This window comes from Paroedura picta, chromosome 12 (genome assembly GCF_049243985.1).
Source record: "Paroedura picta isolate Pp20150507F chromosome 12, Ppicta_v3.0, whole genome shotgun sequence".
In the NCBI taxonomy this organism is placed as follows: Eukaryota; Metazoa; Chordata; class Lepidosauria; order Squamata; family Gekkonidae; genus Paroedura; species Paroedura picta.
Window position 1 is genome coordinate 3793160 of NC_135380.1, and position 15116 is coordinate 3808275.

Below are 15116 nucleotides of genomic sequence, written 5' to 3' on the forward strand. Positions count from 1 at the left end.
GCGAAACTTGAAATTGGGATGGGTGCGAATTCAGATTCACAAACGTTTGTTTTGCCTCCTTTGAAGCCTAAATTTGAACCCAGAGGTTAGCTGGTGACCGTTTTTGGGACAGGACCCTCGCTCCCATGGCTACCTTGTGGACAGTGACACAGTGCTGTCTCTTCCACGTCACGTGGGTGACATCAAGTTTTTGGAGGCTAATCCAAAATGGATGCCTGGTCCTTGTGACTCCTTCTTGGGACGAGTCACGGGGGGGGGGGTGGGGTGGGGAGGATGTCTTGTGCCCTGGGCATCACGGCCGAGGCAGAGTGGGACCTTCCTGGTTCCGTGCCATTCCTGACCACTGCCATTCCTGGAATGTGCGAACTGTGCCAGACATATTTCAAAGGGTTCCGATGGGGATGAAAGCAAGTCATTCAATTAGCATTAAGGCAATCAAGAAACGTCTCCAAGATGCCTGCGATATTTAACAAGGCTAAGTGCTTTGTACTTTTTTTTTTTTTGCATCGCTTCCGAGCACAGAGACTTCAATCACAGTTCTCAACCCGTCCTTCGTGAACCTATCTAAGCTCTTCTGAACGCCGTCTGAACTGGCTCCCATTCTTGCACCCGGCGGCAGGGAGATCCGTGAGCTACCGGCTGGATAAAGAAGAGTTTCCTCGCGTCAAGCCCAAACCTGCCACCGATCAGTTTTGTTGGGCGAACCCTCGCTTGGGCACACGGAGGCAGATCGGCGGCTTGCTTCCAGCACTGAGCATTATTTTTATGAACCTGCCTCTCTGTGTCCCTTTTATACTGTAGCACCACATTCGCAGCTCTCCCTCTCCCTTCGTGCAGAGGTCAGAGAAGGTATTAGTTTTCCTCCCACCCGATGGAAAAATGAGCCCCCTCCGCCTGAAACGGGAGTGCGAGGATGGACCAAGGTCACCTGGGGAGTTGGGACGAGGATGGAGGGGCCTGGCACCGGGCCAAAGGTATAATCATTGCAGTAAATTTACCCCAAGCAAACAGTGGGAGAGAAAGAGAAAACGGAAAAGGAGGAGAAAATGGAGACAAGAAGAGTCAAGGGAAGCATCCTGTCCTTTTTTGGCCTGCACCCCCCCCCCCCCACAAGGCCCACCAGCAGCCTCAAATCCATTTGTTCTCCGAAATCCCTCCCCCCTCCCCCAATGAACCTGCCTCAATGCCACTGGGGCACTCGATGGTTTGGGGATGCAGCCTCCTCTCCCCCCCTACGGAAACTCAAGGCCAGAACGAAAATATAAATAAAGACACCAAGGATCGATGCTGGAAATCTTATCCACCTGTCTGGCCAACCAGGGTGCAGTTGCTGAGGGAGCGGGAAGGACAGGACACTCTGCATATGCTCAGGGGCACTCTCTTCTCTCTTCCGCTGAGTTCACTAGGCTGAGTCCTGACACTAACCTCAGACTTGGAATGGCTGCTCTTCTAGAACGACCAGCCGAATAGGCCGGGGGGGGGGGGGGCTGCTCAGCAAAGGGAGGGAAATGGGGGCTGCAACCCCTCTCCCCAGTGAGATGCCGCTGATGACGAAGCATTTTCATGAGGATGCTGCATGGCAAAGGTGTCACTAGCCAAATACGCTATCCAAATATGAACAGTGCAGGCCCACAGGACTTGTGCAGCACTCAACGCCAGTTTGCCAGCACCCCTCAAAGCGCAGCTGTCTGTGCAAAACCAAGAGAAGAGTTAAGTACCTGCTGACTCCCAATACAGGATCGGTGGCCTGTGCTGGGCTGTCAGGCTCACAGCTCTGTGGCTCAGCGGTTAGGAGGCTTGCTTCCTGCGCAAAAGGTTCCGGGTCCAATCCCAGAGGTCCCCCCTTAAAGGATCTCGGGTAGCAGGTGCTTTCTCCAACCCAATCCCCTGAGACCAGCGTGTTGGTCCCTGGGACAACCGGTTGCCGTGACATTCTTCCAACCAATCAGTCTTTGAGGTGTTGCTACCAGTGGGTCAGATGCAGCAGGCATTTCTAAAAAATAAGCATTGGGGCTTGGGGGGGGGCTGAGACCTTCAGACACACATGTGCTGGCAGGGGCTCATGGGGATTGCAGTCCATGGACCTCTGGAGGGCTGCAGTTTGACTACCCCTGGCCTAGGTGTTTGAGAACGTGGATGAGAGGCCAGGGTTGCAGTGCAGGGATAGACCCCTCTCAACGTCTCTCACCTTGACACGGGTGGCCCAGGCAGGCTGGCTCTCAACAGATCTTGGGGGAGCTAAGCCAGGTCAGCCCTGCTCAGTACTTGGATGGGAGACCACCAAGGAAGTCCAAGGCTCCTGGGCAGAGACAGGCCATGGCAAAACCACCTCTGAACATGTCTTGTCTTGAAAGCCCTATGCTGTTTCCACAGGTTGGCTGCATTTTACAGACTCGCACATCTCTTTTAACCGTTTTTTAATGGTTTTGATGATGACGTGTGGGGTTTTTTTTGGGGGGGGGGAGCATTTTAATGGCTTTTAAATGTGATTTTATTAGGTGCACTGGAATCTGTGAACCACCTTGGCGGTCCCTGCGGGGCAGAAAATTGGGAGACCCATTTTGCAAGGGAAGAAATGCAAGCGAAACCGTGACAGCTTTCCCCGCATGGGGAAAAGCTTTGCTCACTCTGTTTGCGTTCTGTTCAAGGCACTGGAACGGCAGCCGGCTGCAAATCTGGCAAGGGCGCAATCCACGGGAACGTGGGACGCCGGGAAAACGGGTCCGAAATGGGCCTGCCAAACACGTTCTAGGTAGATGGGAGAGGAAGAGGAACATCGAGAGGGAGAAATGAGAGGGAGCTTTCAAACAGAAAGGGGGGGGGGCGGTAGAAAGGAAGGAAGCTTCTCGACACCCCCACCTGGTGGCGGCAGAGACCAGCGCTGCATCCCGTCTCGGCAGGGAGGAGACCCGAACACCGTTTTGCGATTCTCTGCCTCTGCTCAGCCTCTGCCTGCAACGTCCTTTGTGAACCTGGCCTGCTGTTATCAAAGGGACACTTTCCGACCCCAGGCTGTGTCTTGGGGCAGGGATCTCCTCCCCAAGCACAGACTCCCAAAGGGTGCTTGCTGTGCCCTTTGAAGCTCATCACGCTGGGTTCAGCCTCTCCTACTGGCTGCCTAAGGAAGTGGTGAGCTCCCCCCCCACCCAACACTCTTCAAGCGGCGGCTGGACAGATCCTTCCCCTGCATGCTTGAGGCTGATCCTGCATTGAGCAGAGGGTGGGACTGGATGGCCTTTATGGCCCCTTCCCACTCTAGGATTCTAGGAGTCTAGTTCAGCCGTGGAAGGGGCTGCCTAAGGAGGTGGGGAGCTCCCCCTCGCTGGCCATCTTGAAGCAGCGGCTGGACAGATCCTTCTCCTGGATGCTTGAGGCTAAGAGTCTATAATTACACAGCAACGATCACTTGAGTGCGGCTACTCTGACTTTGCTCACTGGCTTGAACCAAAGCGGCGTGTGCAGGTGGGGGGAGCCACCGTATTTGAAAGCCCTCCCGCCACTGTCTCCGCATTGGAGTCCAGCAGGATGGACCTCTTGAGGAAACCCACATTGTAGGAGGTGCAGTTGGGGAGGCTCATGGGTTTTTCCCCCCAGCCACAGTCCCCAGACTTGTGGAATCCCCTCCTATGGGGAGTGGGGGTGAGTCAGTCCCACTGTGTCAGGCCTCCGGGGAGCCAAAAACCTTTGCGTGAAACAGACGGGTGTGCAGGGATGCACTCGGATCACAACGGTGGCAGTTTTTACGAGGTCTGATTGGATTGCCTTTACAGCTCCAGCAACACACCGCTGTGCGGGGTGTCTCCGAAGACGCAAGAGGTGCTGTGCGCATGAACTAAATGAAAAGGAAATGCTAATGCACGACTGCGAGGGAGGCAGGGAGGGAGGGAGGGAGGGAGGGAGATTGTCCCTCCCCTACCCTCCAAAGTCTGGAACCCTACCAGCCCTAGATAGTCGGGGGACCCGGAGGGGGGGGGGCACCTGTAGAGCAGTAAAACTGTGCTGGGCAGGGACAGTTTTTCGCCAATATAGAATGGGGAGTTGCAGCCCGAAAAGCGGCTACCTCGGACTCCTCCCCACCCCCACCCCCACCCCTCCTTAGCTGCCCCAGCTGTTGCATTCAGGCGAGTCTTCCTGTCCCGGTGCCAAGGCCTCCGTCCCCTGAGGCGGCAGCTGGGAGTGGAGAAAAGGGGGATCGCCCCGAACCGGAGCAGAGCCTGCAGCGTCCCTTTGATCCTGCCAAAAGGGAGACAAGGGGGCCTTCTTTGCCAGGCGCTCGGAATGCCAGCAGGCCCCTGCACGGGAGCTGCGGTCCCCTCTCCTGGGCCAGCGGATTTCTAGGATCCGTTCCAGCGGTGGCGAGGCCTCCTCGGCTGGTCCCACCTGTTGCTGCTGGCAGCTGGAGAGGACGTGCCGGCAAAAGAGGCGGAGAGGAGCAAGAGCGAGAGGCTCTCTCTTCCCACATCGCCGCAGGGAGCATTGGTGGCTTGGTGCCAAAGATCGAATTGTGGGGGCTTGAATCTGTAGCAGACACTGGGTAACTCCTGGTGTGTCCCGTTGGGAGCTTTGTGGGGTGAGACGTCCAGAAAGTTCCTAGTCCTCATTGCTGATGATCTTGGGCCAGCAAACAGAATCCTGATCCTGGAGAGCTGCTGCTGGTCAGAGTAGATAATACTGACCATGATGAAGCAATGGAAGCAGATTCATGTTTTGGGGGTGCGCTAAGAGTGGAAGAGCCCCTGCTTTGCATTGAGAGAGTCCCTGGTTCAATCCCTACCCCTGGTAGGAGGTGATGGGAAAGACCTCTACCTGAGACCCTGGAGCAGGGGTAATCAAACTGCGTTTGCTGGCAGGGGCTCATGAGAATTGTAGTCCATGGACATCTGGAGGGCTGCAGTTTGACTATCCCTGCCCTGGAGAGCTGCTGCCTGTCAGAGTAGGCAATACAGACTTGACGGATTGATGGTCAGATTCAATCCAAAGCATCATGGGAGGAGTCCATAGGCAAGAAGGTGCACTGATTGCTCCTAATGTGTGGATGGCCACACATGCCTGCTGGTTTTAAAGCACCAGCCCACAAAGGACTGGTTTGAAGAATCATGGAGTTGGGAGGGGCCTCCAGGGTCACCTAGTCCAATCCCTTGCACCATGCAGGAAACTACCTGCTCACCCATAGTGACCCCAATTCATGCCCAGATGATGTCCCCCACCAAGAAAACTGGAATCCCCGGCCAGTCTGGCCTGGAGGAAATTCGCCTCCTGACCCCAAAGTGGCGATCGGCATTTCCCTGGGCATGCAAGAAAGGGCCACAAGAGCCAAGCTTCCTGCCCACCCACACACAATCTGCCTGAGTCCACAGAATCAGAATGTCTGGCTGATAGCTATCTAGCCTCTGCTTTAAAAAGACTCAGGGGTCATCACCCCACCCCTCCACGTAGGCTTCTCACTGTTGTTAAGAACAGTTTGGAGCGGAATTTGGAGAAAGTGTTTATTATTATATTTATTTATTTGTTTGTTTTTTTAAAATGGCAGGCAGAAGGTGTATGTGAGAAGGAACAGTTGATGGGAGGTGGCACGGAAAAAGCTATGTCAAAGGATAGCAAACTGCCCTGCTATTCTGGGAAAAGCACCGTGCATACATTTTGGTGTCTCTCCCCCCACCGAGTAGGCAGTTCAAATAGGCTCAGGGTCCCTGGCTCCGTGAGATAAAACCGGCCTTTTCAGCCCTGGCCCCAGCTTAGTTTAACGCTCCACCCGAGGAAATCTAGGACTTCGCACCGTTCCACAGGGCCTGCAAAGCCGAGCTTTTCTGCCAGACCTCAGGTTTTCACACCCACAGAGCAGTACAGAAACCTCCAGGAAACACCGAGCCCGGGGGACTTTTTAAATGATAAAAAACACCACCGAGGAAGAAGACAACTTTGAAAACGAGCTATTGAAAAAGAAAAAAAAACTGTGTTTATCCGGAACTTGTTTTGGTTTACGTTTGCACATCATAGCTATGAAGGCAATATCTACAAAATAAACTGGAAGCGTTATAACCAAAAAGACGACATTTATATACCAGCCAATTGGTTGGATTTTCCTAGTTGGGCCTCAGGTTTGAGGCCAGCCACGAACACCAAGAAATCCTGACCTCCCCGCAGGAATCAGCCACCCATGGAGAGCCCTCCAAGCTCTGAGCGACCCTCGAGGAAAATTAATTTTAGGAGGTGGGTTTTAATTGTAAGACTAGGAGATTTTATCATGTACGGTTTTGCATGGTGGACTGCCCTGGGCTGGATGGGGCGGAATAGAAATAAAATACTTATTTCTTATTTACTCAGCAGTGGGTACCCAGGGGATTCTTTCTTCCCACCCGCTTGGCAGCCAGCCCCCTGGATCCAACCCCCCCCCCCCCAGAACAAGGAAGGCACAGCCACACTGGCAACGCCATCTGGAAATCTTCCACATGTTCTGTCCGGGCTTTCGAGTGACCAAGAGGGGTTCCAGGCCACCCCTCCCTGCCCCCCCTCTGAACCACAATGAAGATGTGGGAAGGCAGAAATCTGATTTTTGGCCTTCCGCAAGTCTACATGTGCTGGGAGATCTCCTTTCTAGCGGGGCGAAGGGCCCCGATCATGCGCAGCACAAATCCCGGAGTGGAATCTGAGAAATCAGATTGGGCAACCCCTCCTAAGTCTGCTAGAGCAGGGGTAGCCAAACCTGTGGTCCTCCAGATGTTCATGAACTACAATTACCCATGAGCCCCTGCCAGCAAATGCTGGCAGGGGCTCATGGAAATTGTAGTTCATGAACATCTGGAGGACCACAGGTTGACTCCCCCTGTGCTAGAAGTTCCGTATCAACCGGGCTGAAGGGAGATGCAGCTGGACACCAGAACGGATCAGTTCCTACCTCCTGCGACGAAGCTCGGGCTAGAAGGGAACCGCATTTCCCCACCTCGCAGCATGGATTTGGGCCGGAGTGGAAGGAGCAGCAGTGCTTATGTGCAGGAAGCGCCTGCTGTGCTGGAAACCGCTGGAACCTCACCCAGAGGTTCAGCAGCTGCTGCTGGTGTTTCAGGCCATGACAGGTTTTGGGACAGATGCCAGACGGGTCTTAAGATTTAATCTCCCTGCTGGGTCACCTATGGCTTGTCAATCAATGGTTTCCTAGAAGAAGGGGGGGGGGGCGCCCGGCTCCCAGTCCTGCAGGGGCAACCAGACAACTGCACCCAATATAAAACCAGACAAAAACAGCCCCTGAACGTCCCCTGCAATCTGCTTTTTAATTTCAGTGTTTTAACTACAAACTGGCTCCGTTTACTTCATCCCAAAGTCTTGGGAACGAGCGAGGAAGAACTATCACCATTTTTGAAAGGTCATTTCTTTGGAGGGGGCTCATGCTGGACCCCCTCCCGCCCTGGGTTTCAGGCTCTGCATCCAGGTATCCTTATGACTCTGATTGAGGAAGTCTCTCCCCCCCCCCTCTCTCGTTTTCTGCTTCTCACAAACAATCGTTCTAGCTAGAAGAGTGGCTTATTTAAAAAAACAAAACCAGTTTGATTAACTGTCTGTGCCTTTAACCAATACATCGATTAATCTATTAAACCCTGCTCCCGTGTGGAATTTTATCAGCCATGCTGCTTTTATCTCATTTCAAAAATTCATTATTTATATGTGCCATGCAAGTTATGATCCATTAATCCATCGCTTTTGTTGCTAGCCCGGTGCTGCGTGGGACTTGGACGGCCGGGGTTCGAATGCTGGATTTGCTATGCAGCTTGCCCTGAGCCAACCACTTCCCTTCTTGGCCTGTAAGACCTCAGGGGTTTTTTTTTGTGTGAGGCTACAAAGGAAGAGCCTCTTGTGGCGCAGAGTGGTAAGGCAGCAGACATGCAGTCTGAAAGCTCTGCCCATGAGGCTGGGAGTTCGATCCTAGCAGCCGGCTCAAGGTTGACTCAGCCTTCCATCCTTCCGAGGTCGGTAAAATGAGTACCCAGCTTGCTGGGGGGGTAAACGGTGATGACTGGGAAAGGCACTGGCAAACCACCCCGTGTTTAGTCTGCCATGAAAACGCTGGAGGGTGTCACCCCAAGGGTCAGACGTGACTCGGTGCTTGCACAGGGGATACCTTTACCTTTACAAAGGAAACAGACAGAACTATAACTGCTCTCCTCGACTCCTCCAAGGAAAGAGGAGATAACAGACCAGGCTGAAGAATTTAACCCATGGGTTCAAACTCTGCTGTTGGTGGGCACGAGATGCTAGGATCACACCTTGCTGATTTTTTAAAAATCCCCACTGGCTGCCACTTGCTCCTGGACATAATTCTAAGCACTGGGGATTCCCTGCCGCACAGATCTCCAGAGTCCGGGGGACAGGGGACCCAGAGGGCTACCCTCTCTCACCAAAACTCGCTACTGTCCTCAGAGGCCTGCCTCTCCGGGGTCTTCTCCGCAGACCAGCAAGCGGCAGAGATAAATCCAGGGTGCCCGACACTCCCCGGGTGCTGAGCAGAGAAGATCACTTTGTTGAGCCTTTTAGGATCCCCTCCTCCCCCCCCCTGCTCTTGCCATTTCTGGGGCAGTCTGAGCTTCCCCCGCGTTATGCCTGGTCGCTTCTGATGCCCTCAGGCTTCCAAAGGCACTCGGATGCCAGGCCTGTATTAAAAGGATGCTTTTAACGATCATTGCCCTAATTTTCATCTGATGCTCTTTTAATTGTCACTATCTGTTATCCTGTTTGTGCGGGTTTAAAAAATATTGATTTTATATAATTTTAAATAATGTTTGACCAGGCTGCGTCTTGTAATTTTGTCAGCTTGCTAATAGCGGCACATTTCTCCAGCGCAAGAAACCGCCCTCCCCCCTTCGAACGAGAGAGGGGATGACTCAAGTGCTTTGTTGTTTTCACATGAAATTGCCTTCTGCTCAATCAGACCCTCGGCCCATCGGCATCGCCTGCTCGGACTGCCAGCTGCTCTTCAGGGTCTCAGGCAGAAATCCTTCCCATCTCCTCCTGCCTGATCTTTATAACTGGGAAAGCTGTGGCTGGAACCTGGGACCTTCTGCCTGCCAAGCAGATGCTCTGCTCCTGCCACAGCTTCCCCTCAGGCATTGGCTCCATGGCTGAGCCTCTGCTTGCCATGCAGAAGGCCCTGGGTTCAATCCCTGGCATCTCCAGTTCAAAGGACCGGGCAGCCGGTGATGGGAAAGACCTCAACTTGAGACCCTGGACTGCTACTGCCCGTCTGAGGAGACAAGACTGGTCTTGATGGAGTGAGGGCCTGGTTCAGTAGAAACCGCCTTCGTCTGCGTTCATGGCCAAAGCACGCTTCGGCTTCCTGCACCTGTCGCCTACTGATCCATTGCCTGAACCTCCCATTGGGTAGCAAACCCAGGGGATTCACAGGAAGCCATCCTGGAACACAGACGCCGGCAGGCCTAAAAGCACCAGGCAAAACACGAGGAAGGCTGAGCGTGTTTTAAATCACTGGGCTGTGCAGGAATGCGAGAATTCAGCCAAGGGATCTGAGTGCATGACTGCTGTTGACATAATGCGTCTGACTCGGGCTGCGAAGCTCCAGCTCAATCCGCATTTGGGCAGCCATGCATGAAGCCGCCCTGCGCACGCATGCGCTTCTGTGGCTGCCCACGCCGTCTGAAGCCTGGGCAGGGCAAGACCCACGTCCCTGGGAGAGCCCCCGGACACACCGGTGGGGCGCACGAAGGTTGTCCTCGGAGCCTGCTTTGGAGGTTCCACGAACCAGCTGTCACGGAGGGCACGTGTCTTGCTGCGTGGATTCACCTCCACCGACAAAATTCCTGCAATGCGCGGGAAGCTATTACACGAGCAGATTGCGGGAATAAAATATTAAACTCCCACTTATCCATCTCTTTAATGTGCTGTAACTCTAATGGCAGCTTTCAGCCTTTGCTCGGAGCAAATCGGCGTGGAGACTGAGGCAGCCATGCGTGCTCTTTCGCAGGGCAGAGAGATAATCTGTGAGGCGGAAGAGCATTGCGGGGAACAGCTGACGTGGATTCCCACACGTGGTCCCGTGGGAGGGCAAGGGGCTCAGAAGGTTCTCCCTGGCCTGGGGCCATGCACAAGCGATACTTTGGTTCTGTGTTTGGAAAACTGAAGGCTACATAATGCAGGGGAGGGGGAGAGAAATCATTCCCCATTAAATGTACATTGACAGTTCCTCAAACACCCCTGAATTTCAGATCCAGGTGGATGGCCGTGTGGGTCCGAAGCAGCGGAACAAAGTCCGAGTCCAGGGGCACCTTTAACGCCAACTAAGTCTCTTTTAGTGTACTCACACCCTGGAAACAGCTGCCAGTCCATACGGAGAGGGTGAGGGTGAGAAAGGCGCATCTGCCTATCGATCTCCGATTCGGATGTGTTTATTTCCTTCACTGTGTTTCTCAACCCGAACAAGTGGCAGCTGTATAAGCAAAGCTTGTTGTTCCAGTTTGGTCCTTGCATCTGATTAAGCGGGTTGCCTCTGTGTGACTCAGCCTCCACCTTTCTGCACGGACGGGCAACTTCCATTTCCATGTACCTGGAGAAGTGTGCATGCCCAAGAGAGACTTTGTTGCTGTTAAAGGTGCCCTGATGGATCCCGTCTCTGATGTTTCTTCCTCCATCGGTGTCATCCGCCAGCAGGTGAAGACTTTTCGTTTTTGTCTCTCCAGGAACTGCTTATCTTGACCAGGACGGCTCAGGCTGGTTCAGCCTCACCAGGTCTTGAAACCTAAGCCCCTGGCTAGGACTTGGATGGGAGACCACAAGGAAACCCCAGGTTGCTTTGCAGAGGCAGGCAGCACTGCTGAGTGACCCTTGCCTTGAAAATCTGACGGAACTTTACATTCACACAACCACTTCTGCCCGTCCTCTTTGGATTTCGTGTTGTGTGCTGATGCCTTTTTCCTGGATTATTTTATAGAGTAATATTTTGAACACTCAAAGGTTTTAATGCTGCCATGTTCACCATCTTTGGGGACTTAGGTGGAAAGGCAGCATTATAACGCTGTTTAAATAAAAGCCAATCAATATTGGAAGTTGCTGCCAATGATCTCAGACAAGCGTCAGGTTTCAGAAGGTGCATGGTAGGGTTGCAAACTCCGGGTTAGGGAAGTCCTGGAGATTTGGGAGCACAGCCTGGGGAGGGTCCTCAGTGGGGTACAATGCCACAGTCTCCACCCATCATAGCAGCCATTTCCTCCAAGAGAATGGATCTCTGCGGTCTGGAGATCAACTGTAACGGTCAGAGATCTCCGGTCATTCCTGGAGGTTGGCAACTCTCACAGGTAGGGACAATTTTGACTTGACGTCCAGGCTGCTGCATACTGGGAGAGCATCTACAATCCAAATCTGCGTCCTGCTCCTTACAGAGACCTGCCTCTGTTCCTTAAAAGGGGTAAACAGAAGCACCAGGAGGCCGACTGTGGGAAACGGCCTTCGAGCCCTGCAAGCAAATTCAGATCTGTGCTGGGAACGAAAAAAAATGCATCTCTGTTCTGGCAGACGAGTGTGTCCTGAATGTGTCCTGAATGTGAGCCTGCTGCGGAGATCCAAAATGTCTGCGGACGTATAGCCCCATTTCTGATGCCCAGTTCTCTTCCCACCCCCCACCCCCCCGGCCTTTGTCAAACAAACCGATTCTGCAGACTTTTGAAGCATTTCAAAACCGCAAAGCCTATTTGAGCAGAGTGGAAACAAAATGGATGTGTGCCCCCAACCCCCCCCTCCCCGCCGGGCAAATCACGTCACGTTGCAGCGGCTGAATCACGGCACCCCTGAAGCCGTCTCCGTCTCAGGCTGAGCAATTCGCTCTTGGGGGAGATTCTGCGCTCTGACGGCGAAGCCTCAATTGCCGGCAAAACCCAAGCAAATGCACCTGTGGATTGAGCCCACTCCGTAGCTAAGCCTAATCGGCCTTCGGGGAGTGCTGGATAAACATATTTGGAGGCCATGAATGATTAACGAGGATTTCATCTTGTGCATCCTGGCTAATCCCTCCCAGCTTGGCATCCCCCGGTGAACGCCCCCACTCTCTGGCTTCCCTGCCCCGTCTCCTTCCCCCAGTTCTTCCCATGCGGCTCCAGCCCCCTCCCGGCCCCCCCAAGGATCGGGACCCTTTCCGGGGTTCTCTGTTTTGCTTCATTTCTCCCCACCATTTTATCCCCGATTAGCCCTGTCAACCAATCGAAGTCTTTTCTAATTGATGCATCATCTGTCTTTTAAGCTGACAAATCCATTAATGAACCAATTAAACTGGAAAAAAAGAGATCTGCATATCGCAAAAAAACCCCCCACAAAACCCACACCACGCAGGTGCTTTAACTGGGGATCTTGTGCCATGAAAGCTGCAGACCCGATTCAGCATCAGTGAAAAAGAGAGATTTCTCTGAGATCTTTTTCTCCTTTCCATTCTGTATTATAAGGGGATATCAGGAGGGGGGGGGGGATCAAATCCTAAAGATAAACGTATCCCCTTAATTTGGAGCCCTTGGATTTAAATCCGCCCTCATGAATAAATCTACCAATTAAACTGATTACATGCAACGGTCTTTAACACTAAGCCCCAACTGCAGGGTCACGGCGGCGGAAAAGATGGAGCTACCCACCTGGATGCACCCCCCCCATCACGAGTGGCCTAATTCCTGCACCATCTGCTTGAATCTCTATCTTCTTGCCCCCCCCCCTCTCCTCTTCCCCCAGAATCTGGTCTTCAGGCGCTGGCTGTTTTTGAACCCAGAGCTGCCACTGGATCAGGGTCCCCAGCGTGGTGCCCCCGGGCACCTTGTTGCTCATCAGCACTTTTCCTGGTGTTTTTACAAAGTGGGCCGGGCCAGATGGGGCTGTGGCCTGGGAGGGACGGTCACTGGCTGGGCAGATATTTTCTTAAAATTGCCTTGGGAGCAGCTGCCATCACAGCACAAGGATCTTCACTGAGTAACTGAAGGTGAACTGCGGGTATATGCATGCATACATCAGCGGGGGGGGGGGGGGGGATCAAATCCAAAAGATAAATATATCTCTTAATTTGGAGTCCTCGGATTTAAATCTGCCTTCATCAATTCATCCATCCATCCACCCATCTCTCTCTGTCTCTCAACAGACATTTGGAAAGGCATTCTGTAAACAAAGCTTCTACCTGAAATGCTGAAGGATTCCTATTAGAGTTATGCATGACCTCACTCTGACATTTTGTGTGGGCTCTACTCTCCTGCAGTAGCCAGTTTTTAGTTGGCGCCACCTCCTGTAATAGCCATCTTATGGTAGGCTCCACCTCCTGTAATGGCCATCTTGTGGTAGGCTCCACCTCCTGCTGTGGCCATTTTGTGGAAGGATCCACCTCCTGTGGTGGCCCTTTTATGGTGGGCTCTAACTCCAGCAGTGGTCCATTTGTGGTAGACTCCACCTCCTGCAATGGCCATTTTGTGGTTTTGGCCACAACTTTGTGTCAGATTCCAATTGCTGTGGGGAAAAAGCACGAGACCACTCCTGCAGAGTGGGACAGTAGGTAAGAGTGCCAGATGAAGGTGGTAGAGCAATGGCAAATGCCAAGATCTAGGAGACTCAGGTTCGAATCCCTACTTCAGCCATGGAAATTTGCTGGGTGACCCTGGGTTAACCACATACTCTAGGCCGAGCCTACCTCACAAGGTTATTGTGAGGATTGAAAGTAGGAGAGGAGAACGTTGGATCCATCCAGGTTTTTTTCTGTCGATCTCAACTGATTCACTTATTTGCTACCAAACTCAATTAACGTGTCTTTGGCACCAGGCAGGTCCCAAGAGCCTCCCTTTAGCTTTTACGCTGGCTAACGGGACCTTCCCACTACTCCAGCATTCGCTAGCAGGGGTTCATGGGAAATGTAGTCCATGGACATCTGGAGGGCTGCAGTTTGACTACCCCTGCTCTACTCTTTCTCAACAAACAAAAAAGCCGTCCGGAGCCAACCCAACGTTTCCCTCCTGATGAGCTCACTTCCTCTCAAGGCCCCGCCTCCTTTTGTCATCACTTCCTCCCCTGGCCTTTGAGAAAGTAGCACACCGCTGCAAACACCTCCCCCCAGCTCTTGCACGGCCAATGCTCTTTAACTGTTGCAAAGAGAGGGACAGAATTGGGGATGAAGGTGGTGGCTGAACTGCTCTAGATTGCCCCCCCCGACTCCTACTTAAAAAGATCCTAAATAAATGAGCCCCAAAGCATCAAAAATGGCCCCGAGGGTTCCTGTGCAAGCAGCCTGCCCCTTTGCCCGGGCCTGTCTCGTCACTTCCTGCCTTCGGCCATTTCCTCTGCCCCTCCCCTCTCTACACTCACAGGCCGGCCGGACACAATTTCCGTGCCTTGCTCAGAACCAGATGCAGAAAGGAAGACAAGGGGAAGCAGAATGGGACAGAACTGTCGTGAGCAGGAGGAAGAAAGCGCAGGAGAGGAGAAGCGGCAGCCCCCACTCCCCCCCCCCGTGAGACAGCACAATGCCCCCTGGAGAGCAGGAGGAGGCATCACCCAAGCCCCCTCCCCACACACACACACACTACTTTCGCCCCCCACGAGGAAGCAGAGGCCCAGCAAGCGACAGGGAGACAGCCGGAAATTGCGCACCGCACTGCTACCGATTGCGCACCGATTCCTACCTGTCACGTTGACTTCCACCAGGCCGGACTGCGTGCCGATCGCGTTGGTGGCCTCGCAGATGTACGTCCCCGCCAGGCTGTAGGTGACGGGGCCTTTGAAGAACAATGTGCTGTTCTGGACCTCCACGTTGTCAGGGATCGACCCGTTCAGTCTGCCGGCAGAGGAAGAACACGCCGTTAGGAGACACGTTTCAGGGGGCAGCCGTGTCGGTCTACGGGAGAAGAGCTGGATGCGAATCCAGGAGCACCGTAGAGACCCACGAGAGTTTCTAAACGGATTTCCCCCTCCCTTCCCTTTTTAATGTAAGTGGAGCAGATCCACGTTGAAGCAAATACATTTGTTGCTGTTAATCCATGGTAGGTACCAAAACTGACCACTGGTCCATCCAACTCAGCAGTTTCCTGGGACTGGTCACAGCTCCCCAAGGTTTCAGGCAGAGAAAGGTTTCCCAGCACCAGTTGCTCTGGAAGGGAGGGGCT

The 15116-nt window shown here is 53.3% G+C and overlaps 1 protein-coding gene across 7 annotated transcripts in view; it reads right to left on the bottom strand.

Moving 5' to 3' along the window:
* Positions 1 to 15116, bottom strand: part of NECTIN1 (nectin cell adhesion molecule 1) — a 171108-nt gene that overhangs the window by 62087 nt on the left and 93905 nt on the right. For all 7 annotated transcript variants that reach the window (XM_077306980.1, XM_077306977.1, XM_077306981.1 and 4 more), the window contains exon 5: positions 14637 to 14788. In XM_077306980.1, coding sequence (XP_077163095.1) covers positions 14637 to 14788 — 152 coding nt within the window. The remainder of the gene's footprint in view (positions 1 to 14636; positions 14789 to 15116) is intronic.